Source organism: Cyprinus carpio, chromosome B3, assembly GCF_018340385.1.
Source record: "Cyprinus carpio isolate SPL01 chromosome B3, ASM1834038v1, whole genome shotgun sequence".
Taxonomy (NCBI): Eukaryota; Metazoa; Chordata; class Actinopteri; order Cypriniformes; family Cyprinidae; genus Cyprinus; species Cyprinus carpio.
This window is the reverse complement of record NC_056599.1, coordinates 1,904,632-1,917,233: the sequence shown is the minus strand read 5'-3', so window position 1 is coordinate 1,917,233 and position 12,602 is coordinate 1,904,632. Positions and strand designations below refer to the sequence as shown.

Below are 12,602 nucleotides of genomic sequence, written 5' to 3'. Positions count from 1 at the left end.
AGTCTGCCTCAAAAAAATGACAGTAGACATTTGCAAGGTTACTGATGGAGTCACAAATATGGATCTGGTAATCCTCAGCAGTGCCTCCTGGAAGTTCATCTACAGCAACAACATAACAGTTCTCTTTGGTGGTGAAATGTATGCTGTTTAAGTGGATTCCCTCCTGTGTGGTTGCATCAAAACCCAGGGTACAGTGTGAGTTCACTAAAAGTGCTTCGGCAGTCTGAAGGTCACTTATTGCCCCCAGTTCTCTGGTCATGGCTTCCACAGTAGCCCTTTTTGGCACATCACTTAAACAAATTTTGAAGCGCAGCCCGAACTTTTTAATCAAATTGTGGATGTTGGCAGTGGGCACCTGATTGGATATCGCATCAAACACCATCAATCACATTTCATTTGAGTATGACTTCGCATCTGTTTTTGTAAGCTTTTTTTCACTTTCCAAATCCTGGATTTTTTTCTCCCAAAAGAAGGTTTTCGACCTGAAGATCATGAATCTCACTGTCCATTGAATTAATTATTTCTTCTAATTTGCAGCATCTTTGTTCCACATCATCAACAGCATTTGATTTGTCCTCTCGCCTCATGTGTGTAAGGGATTTCTTCAGTCGCATATGACTTCTTGCTTTCACTTTGTATTGCTTTTTTAATTTAGCGATGGTTTCAGCCTCATGTGATTTCAACAGATATTTCAAGTCGGATATTTGCTTTTCTTTTCTTTTCAGTTTCTGATTAAGTATCCTTATTGTTCCTTTATTTTTCTGCCGTGCTCTGAGTGTCTTAATTGCCAGGTACTTGCTTCTCTGCATCTGCAGATGTTTCTGCCTCATGTTTTTTAGAGACTCCTTATATCTGGTACAAGAAGGACAATTGGTCCTAGCAACCTGTCTTGTCTACAAAGGACTACGTTTCAGAACTTGTTCAGCAGAAGGAGACTTTGCCCAGGGAACTGTGGTGGTAGTGGAGATTCCACAAAATTTTAGGCTACATACTACTTCAAACTGACTAAATTCTCACTCATTAGTTAGCTTTCTGTATTTTGTTAAAGTTTTTTCAACAAGCAGCTTCACTTTAGTAATCGCCTGTTCTTCAGTCATTTCTGGTATGTATCTAATAAGTTCTCTTGCAGTTGCAGTTCTGCTGGATTCTCCAGCTGTGATGTAAAGATAGAGAACATGTCCATTTTGTATAAAATGAGAAGATGGTACATCACAGTACTTGTCCAGGAGGTGCTGTCTGGCTAGACCTGGCTGTGTGTTGGGCCCCTTTCTCCTTTTCATAATTAGCTGTAAAGAAATAACATCAAATATTAGGCTAACGAGCCCCTCAACTGTACATACATTGATTAACACTGGATTTCTCTAACATAAACCACACCAGAAGCCTAATAAACTTTGAGAATCCTCTTACATGTTTGTAAATCTACATAATCTACATGATTCAAGGAAATTGGACATAAAATGTTTTAATCAACATGGCTTATGTGTCGCAGGATACTTTGGATAAAAGAGTAAAAAAAAAAAAATTTAACAGACAACAAGCAAGCATAACTTTTTGATCACATTCACAGATCCAATGCCACTTTTAAATTATGTGCACAGATTTTCTGTATTCATCTAGAGGTTACATGAAAAAGTGCATAAAAGATCTAAATAATACTATGCTTGTTCACTTTGTCATATCCACGTTGTATTTTGCCAGGCTTACTGTCATATCAAGTGTTCTTAGCCTATTAATTTAGACAGAGTTACAGGCTAGTCCTCAGTAAGAGAACTCAAAGTGATGTAAACTATGTTACCATTTCGACAAGTTATGTCAGAAAAAACATGATATACATATTAAACTACATAGCATCAGTAATAAATTCAAGAAAAACACCGTGAGAATGAGTTAAAAACATACGATGTTTTTTTTTTTTTTTTTTTTAAAACAAGGCCTGCAGTGCATCTGACAGGGCGTTCGCTAATCTACCTGCCACAAATGTGACTACCCAATTTCCGCGATTTAGTTAAATACCTTCTCCTCTATCGATTTCGATGGAATTTCGTCAGTACCAAGATAAAAGCTATGTATTTATGTCCACCTACCTTTCAGTAGTGTCCAAAGCTTAGATGAAGCCCACCGACCGGTTGAAAGCCACGCAAATTTTCCCAAATTCGCGGTGACCTGAAAACACCTCAGGGCTGAAATCCCAAAGTGTCCAACGCTGCAGGGGTTTGCACTCAACGTAGTTAACGTCGTATTCAGGAAAAACATACTCCCACCAGGCGGCCAGGAGTAGATATTGAATGACACACACATTACAGTACCACGCAGTTTGGAACACATTTTTGAGGCAGAATGTTCGCCGCGAGTGGTTGCTATGTCATCATACCTACACATATGACATTGTGGCCACTGAAATTGAGCAGGTTCACTCATCTTATGGACTGTCAGAGAAGGTCACAGCAACAGTCACAGACAATGGATCGAATTTTGTTAAGGCTTTCAGGTCAGTTGAATAATAGTTTACTTACTTGTACTTATTTGCAAATGTATAAGTTAATGAATTGTTTAATTTGATTGCATTAACCCTCTGATGGTCTTTATTTATGTCTACACTCGTGTTTTTTTGGGGTCTCCAGAGACCCCAGACAATAACATTTAATTTTGTAACAAGATAATAGTTTTTTTTTTTTTTTTTTAACAAATGTAATTTTATTCTGTTTGTTAATGTTTTTACTCAACATTTGTGCTATATGCTATTTGCCTGAAAGATATCTTTTCACAAGTTGGATTCAGTTGGATTCATATCTAAATATTATAAAATCACAATTATAACAAAAATAAAATTTGAATTGAATAGGCCACACATTATAGTTTTTTTTTCTTCTTGCACTTCTCACATTCAGGGAGTATGAGCCCAAGCCAGCAGCAGCAGCAGCATCCGATTCAGAGGACGAGGGATCAGGGGAGGATGAAGAAGTGTCATTTACCGATGTACAAGAAGTGCTCTCCACAGAACAAGAAGATCCAGGACACTTTACTCTCCCCCCTCACTTAAGATGTGCCTCGCACACACTTAATTTGATATCAACTGTTGATATTGAAAAATGGTTGACAGTGACAAACAAAACAATTTACAGAAGTGCCACTGCAAAGTGCTCTGCCCTCTGGACTAAGGCCAGCCGGTCTACAGTAGCTGCAGAGCTAGTGGAAAGCCTTTGTGGAAAAAAGCTCATGGTGCCTACAGTGACGAGATGGAACTCTTTCCACAATGCAGTTGCACGAATAACTGAGATATCCAGACCACAGTTGACAACTCTCTGCAGTCAGTTAGGTGTACGAGCCTTTTCCGAGCGAGAGTACAAATTCCTTGTGGAGTATTGCACAGTCACAAAACCGCTTACAAAAGCTTTGGACCGTTTACAAGGTGAGATAAAGTATAGGTTAATGTAAACCTGTGGCTTCTTGCCTTTCCTTTTTTTTAATGTTAAACATCTGAATCAAACAAGCAATTCATTAATTGATTCATATTCATTAATTCCAGGGGAAAATGATTGTTATTATGGCAATCTATTACCGACACTGGAGTCTCTGATGTCAAAGACCTTGGCATTGCGTCCCGGCCTCTCCGAGATGATGGCAAATCTGCCTGATGTCATAGTGCAGGTAGGCTGTGAGTGTGTATTTAAGACTTACTGACTGTAACTTTGTGTGATATGAGAGAAGCCTGTCATATGCACAATTGCACATCCCTCCACTATCACAGATGCTTCCATTATCACAGTCTTCTAAATTTCACACTGAAATAGGCTCTTAGAGAATGTAAGAATTGTATACTGTGTTTCTGAAGACCTGGTATAGTCAATATGCCTGTTGCATCATTTACATGTCAACTCCTTCCACAGGAAGGTATGTTTTTCCTCTTTAAGAGAAATATCTAATTTTAGAAATCTCTTTCTTACAGGCCATCAAAACCCGCTTTGCTTCTGTTTTGGACAGTAGGGAGGGTCTCCTGGCTGCTGTCACTCTGCCGAAGTTCAAGATGAGGTGGTTGAGGGAAGAGACCAGGAGAGAGGCCCTAAAGAATCTGCTGATAACAGAGTGTCGTGCTTCACCCCTGGCTGCCCCCCACAATGAGGAGCATGAGGTCAGGCCTCCACAGATTAGTCCAGCATCCAGCAGTAGTGAGGATGACTTTTTTGTGTTTGAGGAAGAGCAGGATTCAGGATCTTTTGGCCCAGACAGGGAGGTGATGGAGTACCTGAAGTCTGGGTCAGAGATGGGGGTCCTAGACAACTTCCCCAGAATTAAGAACTTATCTTTAAAATACAATACAGCACCAGCATCCAGTGCTCCAGTGGAGAGGCTATTCAGCCTGGGAAGCCTTGTTCTCACTCCAAGGAGGAACAGGTTAGGAGACAAGCGCTTTGAGAGACTCCTCCTTATGAGGTATAACCACTACTTTGACAAATAAGCTGACACATTCAGAAGCTCATATTTTGCACCAGAAAAATGCATTACAGTAAATGCCAACTGTATTTTTCCTTTTATTTACTTTGAGTCTTCTGTATTTGCTTTAACTCATTTCAACAACCTACCTCTCCTCTGCACTGTGTTTTGCTTTTTAACAATTTACCTCTCCTCTACACAGTGCTGGTAAGGCCAGTCTTTTTTATTTATGGATATATTTTTTTGAGGAAGTTAATATTTTTTTTGTTTGTACTTGTTAATCAACAATCAAAATGATTTTTTGCACTAGATGGTTTTTGTTAAACATTGAGGAAGTTAATATGTTCTTGTACTTGTTATAAATTGACAATCAAATTGATTGTTTGCACTAGACAGTGTTTGTTAAACATTGAGGAAGTTAATATATGTTTGGACTTGTTATAAATTGATAATCAAATTTATTGATTGTTTGCACCAGACGGTGTTTGTTAAACATTGAGGAAGTTAATACTTGTTTGTACTTGATTGCACAAGTACAGTTGTTTGTAGTTATTTGTGCTAGACAGTGCCAGTCTGTTGTTGGCGTAATAAAGACCCTAAAGAACACTCCTCCTTTGTATGTTCTCCCTCCATCTGATGCATCTCAGGCAATTATAGAGTAACTAAGAAAAAAAATGTAACTAGTAATATAACTAGTAATATAACTAGTTACTTTCTCCAGGGAGTAATAAAGTAAAGTAAGGCATTACTATTTTTGAGAGTAATATGTTATATGTAATATATTACTTTTTTGAGTAACTAGCCCCAACACTGTATGTATATGCGAGTATGTGCAGTTGTGTTTGTATGCAGCGAGTTTATATGTATGCGCGAGTGTGTGTAGGTGTATATGCATGGATCAAGTTTATACTGTATGTATATGCGAGTATGTGCAGTTGTGTTTGTATGCAGCCAGTTTATATGTATGCGCGAGTGTGTGTAGGTGTATATGCATGGATCGAGCTTATACATATATGCGAGTGTCTTTTGGTGTATGCACGCGTCAAGTTTATATGTATACGCAAGTTATTCACAAGTGTGTATGCATTCATTGTTAACATTACATGTATTGGTATCGATTTCATATTAGTGTGCATGTGTATTTAATATATGTATTTGTGAACATCCAGTAGTATGCATGTATATGTGAGTAATGTATAGGTGTTTATGCACGTGTTTTATACATGTATTCATAAGCGAAGTTTGATTTAAATCCTAGGCGGCGCCTCATAGCATGTGATGATTATAATTCACATTTTGTTTACAGTTTACTCTGACCTCTTGAAGACATTTCTAACATTTCAACCAACAGGATTCTCCTGTTTCTAAAAGCTTGCTTCTCTTCCTTCCAGATTATCATTCTGAATATATTTGGGATTTTTCAGATTCCCAACAGCCCCGACCCCGGTATGTGTGGTATCAGGAAGTTCAAAGGAAAGGATGGTTTTGATCGTGTGATTCATTTATTGTACAGTATACCAAATCAGCAGTGCTTAGAAATGATGCTTGATCATTTAACTAAAGCGTTTAAAAAATGACTGTACAGTAACAGTAACAGTAACACAATATGTTTGTAGAACATTATGTGCATAATTCAATTCTCCTGCAACACAAAGATTGTAGTTTCTATTTCAGATCTCCTCAAACCACATTCCTAAACATGAACTCTTCTAAAACTTCAGGGCTTGTACTACTACTAATAGGCTACTAAAAAAAACCCCAAGTCATTCCTTCCTCAAGTATGTCATCAGGAGGATATACAAACCCTCCAAATCAAGGAGGAACTTGACTGTCGAGCTTCCGTGTGCATCGTACTAATAAAGCTGCATATCTGCTCATAGCTGTTTTTTTAGACCTTGAGGGGAATAACAGTGATCAAATGGAGAAATCTTTGAATGTGCTTTGAACACATTAAAGCAAACTAATGCACTACAAGTGTTAGCATTAATTTAAATTGACTTTAAAGACATCGCCTTGAATTCAATTTCAAGGGTCATGAAACCCCAGACTACTTTTTCTGAGATTTTAGAAGAGGTGTTTGTGTTGCACAACAAAGAAGACAGTGTAAGCATCCGATAATTTTAACTGTTGGAGAAAACTTGTTAATTTTAACGATGACACGTCGGTGTCGATTAAATTATTCACATCACAACAGCATGTGTTGATTTGCTATGACAGACGTTTCAGACTGTGAGATGACATTGCACACATTATCTGAGAGAAAACGTTTTTTTGAGCAGTTTTTAAAACTGTGGTGAGAACTAACCAGTGCTGTTGCAGTGTATTGCAATAACACATTATGATGCTTATGGGAGGCTATAGTAACTCCTTCTGGAACATTATGAGCATAGTTGCTTCTTCATATTTCAACCCGACCACATTCCTAAACCCCTACAGAAAGTAAAGTGCTTGTATGAATTCATTAAACATTTTTCTACATAGTGTTTGTTTGCTTCGGAAAATACTAATCTTCAATGCAACCACAGTTAGCAATGATAATTAAATAGTAAACGACTCAGAAAATGTAAATCTTTATTTGTTTGATGGTAACATTATGTAATAGTAAGTAATTCTTCTGTTACATTTGTCACACAGCCTTTGTATTTGGATATACATAATTTTAAAACTTTCAGCATGAGTATACATTCATTGATTTTATTTTATTTATTTATTTATTTATTTTATTTGTGTTTATGCATATTCTCCTTTAAGAGCTGTACTGAGCCACTCCCTGCAGAAAAACCTGTTTCGTAAGTAGTAATCCATCAGGAAGATAGATAAAGTCACAAGTTTAAAGAAGGAAGTCAACTGTCGAGCTGGAGCGTCGATCATCTCTCTGTCTGTGTTCATACAGTGAAATGGCAGAAGCCAGTATCTCATGGGCTGAAGATCAGTTCAGCTGCCCAGTGTGTCTGGATCTGCTGAAGGATCCAGTGACGATTCCCTGTGGACACAGTTACTGTAAGAGATGCATCTTAAGTTGCTGGGATAAGGAGGATTGGAAGGGAATCTACAGCTGCCCTCAGTGCAGACAGACCTTCACACCAAGACCAGTTTTAGGTAAAAATGTGGTGTTTGCTGAAATGGTGGAGAAGCTCAAACAGACAAGACTTCAAGCTGCTCCTGTTCCTCCACCTGTTCCTGCTCGTCGTCATCATCACACTGGATCTGGAGATGTTCAGTGCGACTCCTGCACTGGAATTAAACAGAAAGCAGTGAAATCCTGTCTGGAGTGTCGAAGTTCTTACTGTCAAAATCATCTTGAACAGCATGAGAGTCTCTTCAGAGGTAAAAAACACAATCTGATGGATGCCACTGGACGACTGCAGGACATGATGTGCCCTCTACATGATAAAATGCTGGACATTTATTGCCGTACCGACCAGCAGTGCATCTGTATGCTGTGTTTGGTGGATGAACACAAAAATCATGACACTGTCTCAACTGCAGCAGAAAGAAAAAATAAACAGGTACTGCTGTATCTATTAAACAGGTGAATAATGTATCTCATAAGCAACAGAAGAAGAGGCCCCTTTTCCCCGAAAACAGTAAAAACTCTTACTGACCCCAGACTTTTGAATGGTAGTGTTGGTTTAATCATAGTTTTTTTTTTCTGCAGAGACATTTGGAGAGAAATTTGCAGAAGATAATCCAGCAGAAAGAGAAAGATCTTCAGGAGCTGAGAGAGGCTGTGGAGTCTCAAAAGGTAAGTTTGGAGAAAAAGAAAAGTTTGAGTCTCTCCTGCAGTACTGGAGCTCTTATAGTCCCACTGAAACCACTGTGTGATTGTATGTGTGTCCTGTAACAGCAATCTGCACAGACAGCAGTGGAGGAAAGTGAGAGGATCTTCACTGAACTCGTCCGCTCCATTGAGAAACGTCGCTCTGAGGTGATGCAGCTGATCAGAGATCGGGAAAGAGCTGCAGTGAGTCCAGCTGAAATAAAACTGGAGCGACTGGAGCAGGAGATCAATGAGCTGAAGAAGACAGAAGCTGAGCTGAAGCAGATTTCACACACAGATGATCATATTCACTCCCTCCAGGTAACAGAGATCTTTTCATACCTGCAGGATGGGGACTATATCAAGGTTCAGTCTGGTTAAGGTCATGTTTTTTTGTCTTTTTTTTTTACTGTAGAGTTTGCAGTCTGTCTCTTTCTCTGGATCTACAGACTGCTTCACTATCAGTTCTCATCTGACTTTTGATGATTTAGTGAAATCTGTCTCTCAGCTTAAAGACAATTTGCAGTGGTTCTGCAGGGAAGAGATAGAAAAGATTTCTTCCACAGGTACATTTCTCAAGATACTGCAGATCTTGCATAGTTGAGCTAATTTCTTAATCTGTCTCAGTACAATACCTTGCTTGTGATTCTTTCACGTTATCTCTCACGTAGTCCAGTTAAAATGTGCACGTTCTGGAAGCCAGGCTACAATTGTACTATCAATTGTACTTTTAAAAGAACATGTAAACATAGTTATTTAATCTCAGAAATTACTTTATTTAAACATACAAATGTAGATTTAATTTGTTCTTGACTTCTGAATGAAACTGCAGATGTTTTTGGTGTTTGTAGTGAAAATGATCCAAGTCATTCTTGCTCCTGAATATCCAACCAGGAAGGAGTTCCTACAATGTAAGTTACTTTGAAAAATTCACAACTATCTGAAATCCAGTCTAAGTGGGAGTGTTGTTTTTCACTAAATTAATGTTATAAGACTTTTTTTCTTAGTATTTTTAAAATACATTGGCTGCAACAAAAAATTATCAGATCAGTTATGAAAATAAATATGAACAATCCTTCATTATGATATAGCTGCATATGTGATAGTGATGGAAAAATGCATTTGGTCATTGAGTGCAGACATTTTGCAAAAGTTTGATCAAAGGACAAAAACAGTTTAGCAGAAAAAATCCATGCCTGAAGAGCAAGGACAGTTAGATTATAGCCTGGCAAAGGTGGACAGTGAGAACTAACCATGCAGATGTGACTAATGGATACCCTGCCTGACTACGCCCAGGAGGAGGAAATTCTCTTGGAGGACTGGGCCCTTACTCCAACAGGCCATTGTAGTCCCAAGGAGGCACAGGCCAAACCTATTGCGTCAACTACCCTTAGTGAGGTCCTGGATAGGGCAGAGTAGATGCAAAGACTGCTCATCCTCAAAATCATGAAGAGCAGCAAGAGTTGTATCCTGTGCCTTGAACGGAGTGGAAAGCACCTTTGGCACATAGCCACACCTTGGCTCGAGGGCTCTTTATAGTCATTTGGAACAAACTCAAGACAGGAAGCATTCATCAAAAAACGCTTGTAAATATCATACTCGCTTGAACAATGCCAAAGCCAAAAGGAGGGTTGTAATTAAGTGAAAGGGGCCTCAGTTCAGCCATCTAAAGCAGCACAAACTGGAGGCCTCTGAGGGCCCTGAGGAACGTGAACAGATCCCAGGTTGATTATTTATTATTAAGTCAGCCTTTCCAACTGATTGGTCAGCTACTGGGGCATGGTAGACTGTGATAGCTGCCACATGCATCTTGAGTGTGGATGGGGTATGTCCCTCATTGACATGACGTCGCAAGAAATGAGATCTAATTTTTCTGGCTACACACCAGTTAGAAAAGACAGACCATTTTAAAGAGAGTAAAGTATCATCAGCATAACAATGGAACCCGTATTTTCTAATAATATTACCAAGGGGCAACATGTATATTAAAAATAGCAGAGGACCTAGGACAGATCCTTGTGGCACTCCATATTTTACTGGTGATAAATGAGATGACTCCCCATTTAGATAAACAAAGTGGTAGCAACTGGACAGGTAGGATCTAAACCATCTTAAAGCCTGCCCTTGAATACCCGTATAGTTTTGTAATCGATCTATGAATATATCATGATCTATGGTGTCGAACGCAGCACTAAGATCAAGTAAAACTAGCAATGAGATGCAGCTTTGGTCTGACGCAAGAAGCAAGTCATTTGTAATTTTAACAAGTTCAGTTTTTGTGCTATGGCTATTCTGTGCCCCCCCACCCCCATTCTTCTGATGACCTCCCTGTTGAAAAATAAATAAATAAATAAATAAAACAGCATATACTGGTTAGGTATGTTTTGAAGCATGAGCTGGCTTAAGCTGGTCATATGCTGGTCCCAAGCAACTAGCTTCTGCTCCGGACCAGCTCATAACCACCTTTTAACCAGCTCAGGACCAACTCATGTCGGCACTGGTTTGGCAGGATGCTGGGTTGAAAATGCCCTTTTGCGAACTGATGCAACTAAACTGGACCACTTTGGCAGGAAGTGGTGCATGACTTGTGATGATTTTTGGTCTGCCAGAGTATGTGAGTGGAGCGCGGAATGGAGCGGTGTGATTTTGACTGGAGCAAGGAGCGGATTTTTTAAAAGTCGGAGTGTTGTGGTTTTCACTCACTCCAAGAGCCCTCCAGCACCGCTCCATCACGAGTACAAGTCATGCCAACAGCCCATAGTATAACTGCATATTTAGCAAGAATTCACATGCTAGCTTGATAGAGAAGGATCACTCAAATCAGAAAGAATGTGAAGGCTATGACGGCAATGGACATGAGCGGGAAGTTATAGTTCTCAAGGAATTTGTTTGTTCCTTCTAGATACTGAATATTTTCAACAGAAAGCATGACTTAAACAAGTACTACCACACTTATTCACACGCAATCACTCTCTCAATAATGCATTCAAACAAATGTAATCTTACAGTGCTACTTCATCTGTATCTGATTTCGTATGAGCAGACATCTGTAAGAAATGCATTGATCCGTAGGTAAAATAACTGATGAAAACGTTTCAAAATTTGCAAAAAAAAATTGCCACAAAAAGCAGCAATTATACCTTTTAAATGCTGACATATGTTATATTAAATTAACTGGAATTTTTACTGGAGGTTTCATTGATGTTTTCGCCATTTTTCAAAACATCAAATTTTCTCAAAACACAACTCTGTTATATTAATAAAGGAAGATTTCAAATGATTGTGTGCTTTTCCTCAACAGATTCCCATCTGTTTACTCTGGATCTGAACTCAGTGAATAAATTACTCCGTCTGTCTGAGGGAAACACGGTGATCACTGACACTAGCATAAACCAGCATTATCCTGATCATCCAGACAGATTTGATTCTTGGGCAGAGGCATTGTGTAGAGAGAGTGTGACTGGACGCTGTTACTGGGAGGTGGAGTGGAGCGGACATGGGAGGTTAGGAGTAGATATAGCAGTGACATATAAGAGCATCAGCAGGAAGGGAAATGGTCCTGAGAGTGCAGTTGGTCGTAACAATCAATCCTGGAGTTTGTGCTGCTCTCCAGACTGTTGCTCATTCTGGCACAATAACATTGAGACTGTCCTTCCTGTAACCCATGTGTCCAGTAGAATAGGAGTGTATGTGGATCACAGTGCAGGGATTTTGTCCTTCTACAGCGTCTCTGACACAATGAGTCTCATCCACAGAGTCCAGACCACATTCACTCAGCCACTTTATGTTGTGTTTGGATTTGATAGACACTCAGCCATTAAACTGTGTCATCTAACCAAATAAATCATGTGGAGGTTGAATAGATTATTTTGTCACATTACATGATGAGTCAGTATCAGTAATCAGAAATACCACTAGTGAACTTATAATAATCACAGATCTATTTAGAGCAAAACTTATAATCATCAGAGTAGAATAATGATTTTATGAAAATGAATGTTGAAAGTGTTTGAGATTTTGTTAAAATTTGGTGTAACACTGCCAGAAATGTCTTTCAAATCACTGAATAAGTTTGTGAACTATTTGAAAATATCCGTATTTCTACATTGATTTCTCATAAAATTTGATTTGATCAGAATTGTAATAATTGTAGACAAAGACTATCTGATTAAAGTAATAACACAAATAATTGTAGTTTTCACGTTTTTTTTTTTTTTTTAATACATTAAAATCATTCACAGTGCAGGAGAAATTTGGTGAATCCCTTGAATTTAGTAACAAAAGGTTGTTAGTTTACAAACTTATACTTGCTTGGCACTGTGTATTCAAAATGTGTTATCTTGTCCTGCATGAAAACATGAGGTGTAATAGTATCAAATATGAGGTGGCAGAAATTTGAAGTAAAGCA

The 12,602-nt window shown here is 38.6% G+C and overlaps 2 protein-coding genes across 2 annotated transcripts; both read left to right on the top strand.

Annotated features, from left to right (window-relative positions):
* The first annotated feature begins 2,288 nt into the window (after nucleotides 1-2,288).
* LOC122136436 lies at nucleotides 2,289-5,040 on the top strand. The gene is made up of 4 exons (XM_042719476.1): nucleotides 2,289-2,491; nucleotides 2,892-3,412; nucleotides 3,530-3,651; nucleotides 3,950-5,040. Exons 1-4 carry the CDS (start codon nucleotides 2,289-2,291, stop codon nucleotides 4,457-4,459), a joined length of 1,356 nt encoding a protein of 451 aa, XP_042575410.1. The 3' UTR covers nucleotides 4,460-5,040.
* A 2,208-nt stretch (nucleotides 5,041-7,248) lies between these two features.
* Nucleotides 7,249-12,602, top strand: LOC109100663 (tripartite motif-containing protein 16-like protein). Its single transcript, XM_042719470.1, has 6 exons — nucleotides 7,249-7,943; nucleotides 8,093-8,179; nucleotides 8,282-8,515; nucleotides 8,610-8,760; nucleotides 9,046-9,105; nucleotides 11,496-12,602. The coding sequence occupies exons 1-6, from the start codon at nucleotides 7,332-7,334 to the stop codon at nucleotides 12,035-12,037; spliced, it is 1,686 nt and encodes a 561-aa protein (XP_042575404.1). The 5' UTR covers nucleotides 7,249-7,331; the 3' UTR covers nucleotides 12,038-12,602.

What these genes read in the sequence shown, in the direction of transcription:
- LOC122136436 (XM_042719476.1), top strand. Translation starts at nt 2,289, where the DNA reads ATGACACACACATTACAGTACCACGCAGTTTGGAACACATTTTTGAGG. An exon ending in AATTTTGTTAAGGCTTTCAG is followed by an intron (nt 2,492 to 2,891) that starts GTCAGTTGAATA and finishes TCTCACATTCAG; the next exon opens with GGAGTATGAGCCCAAGCCAG. An exon ending in AGCTTTGGACCGTTTACAAG is followed by an intron (nt 3,413 to 3,529) that starts GTGAGATAAAGT and finishes CATTAATTCCAG; the next exon opens with GGGAAAATGATTGTTATTAT.
- LOC109100663 (XM_042719470.1), top strand. Translation starts at nt 7,332, where the DNA reads ATGGCAGAAGCCAGTATCTCATGGGCTGAAGATCAGTTCAGCTGCCCA. An exon ending in CAGAAAGAAAAAATAAACAG is followed by an intron (nt 7,944 to 8,092) that starts GTACTGCTGTAT and finishes TTTTTTCTGCAG; the next exon opens with AGACATTTGGAGAGAAATTT. An exon ending in ATCATATTCACTCCCTCCAG is followed by an intron (nt 8,516 to 8,609) that starts GTAACAGAGATC and finishes TTTTTACTGTAG; the next exon opens with AGTTTGCAGTCTGTCTCTTT.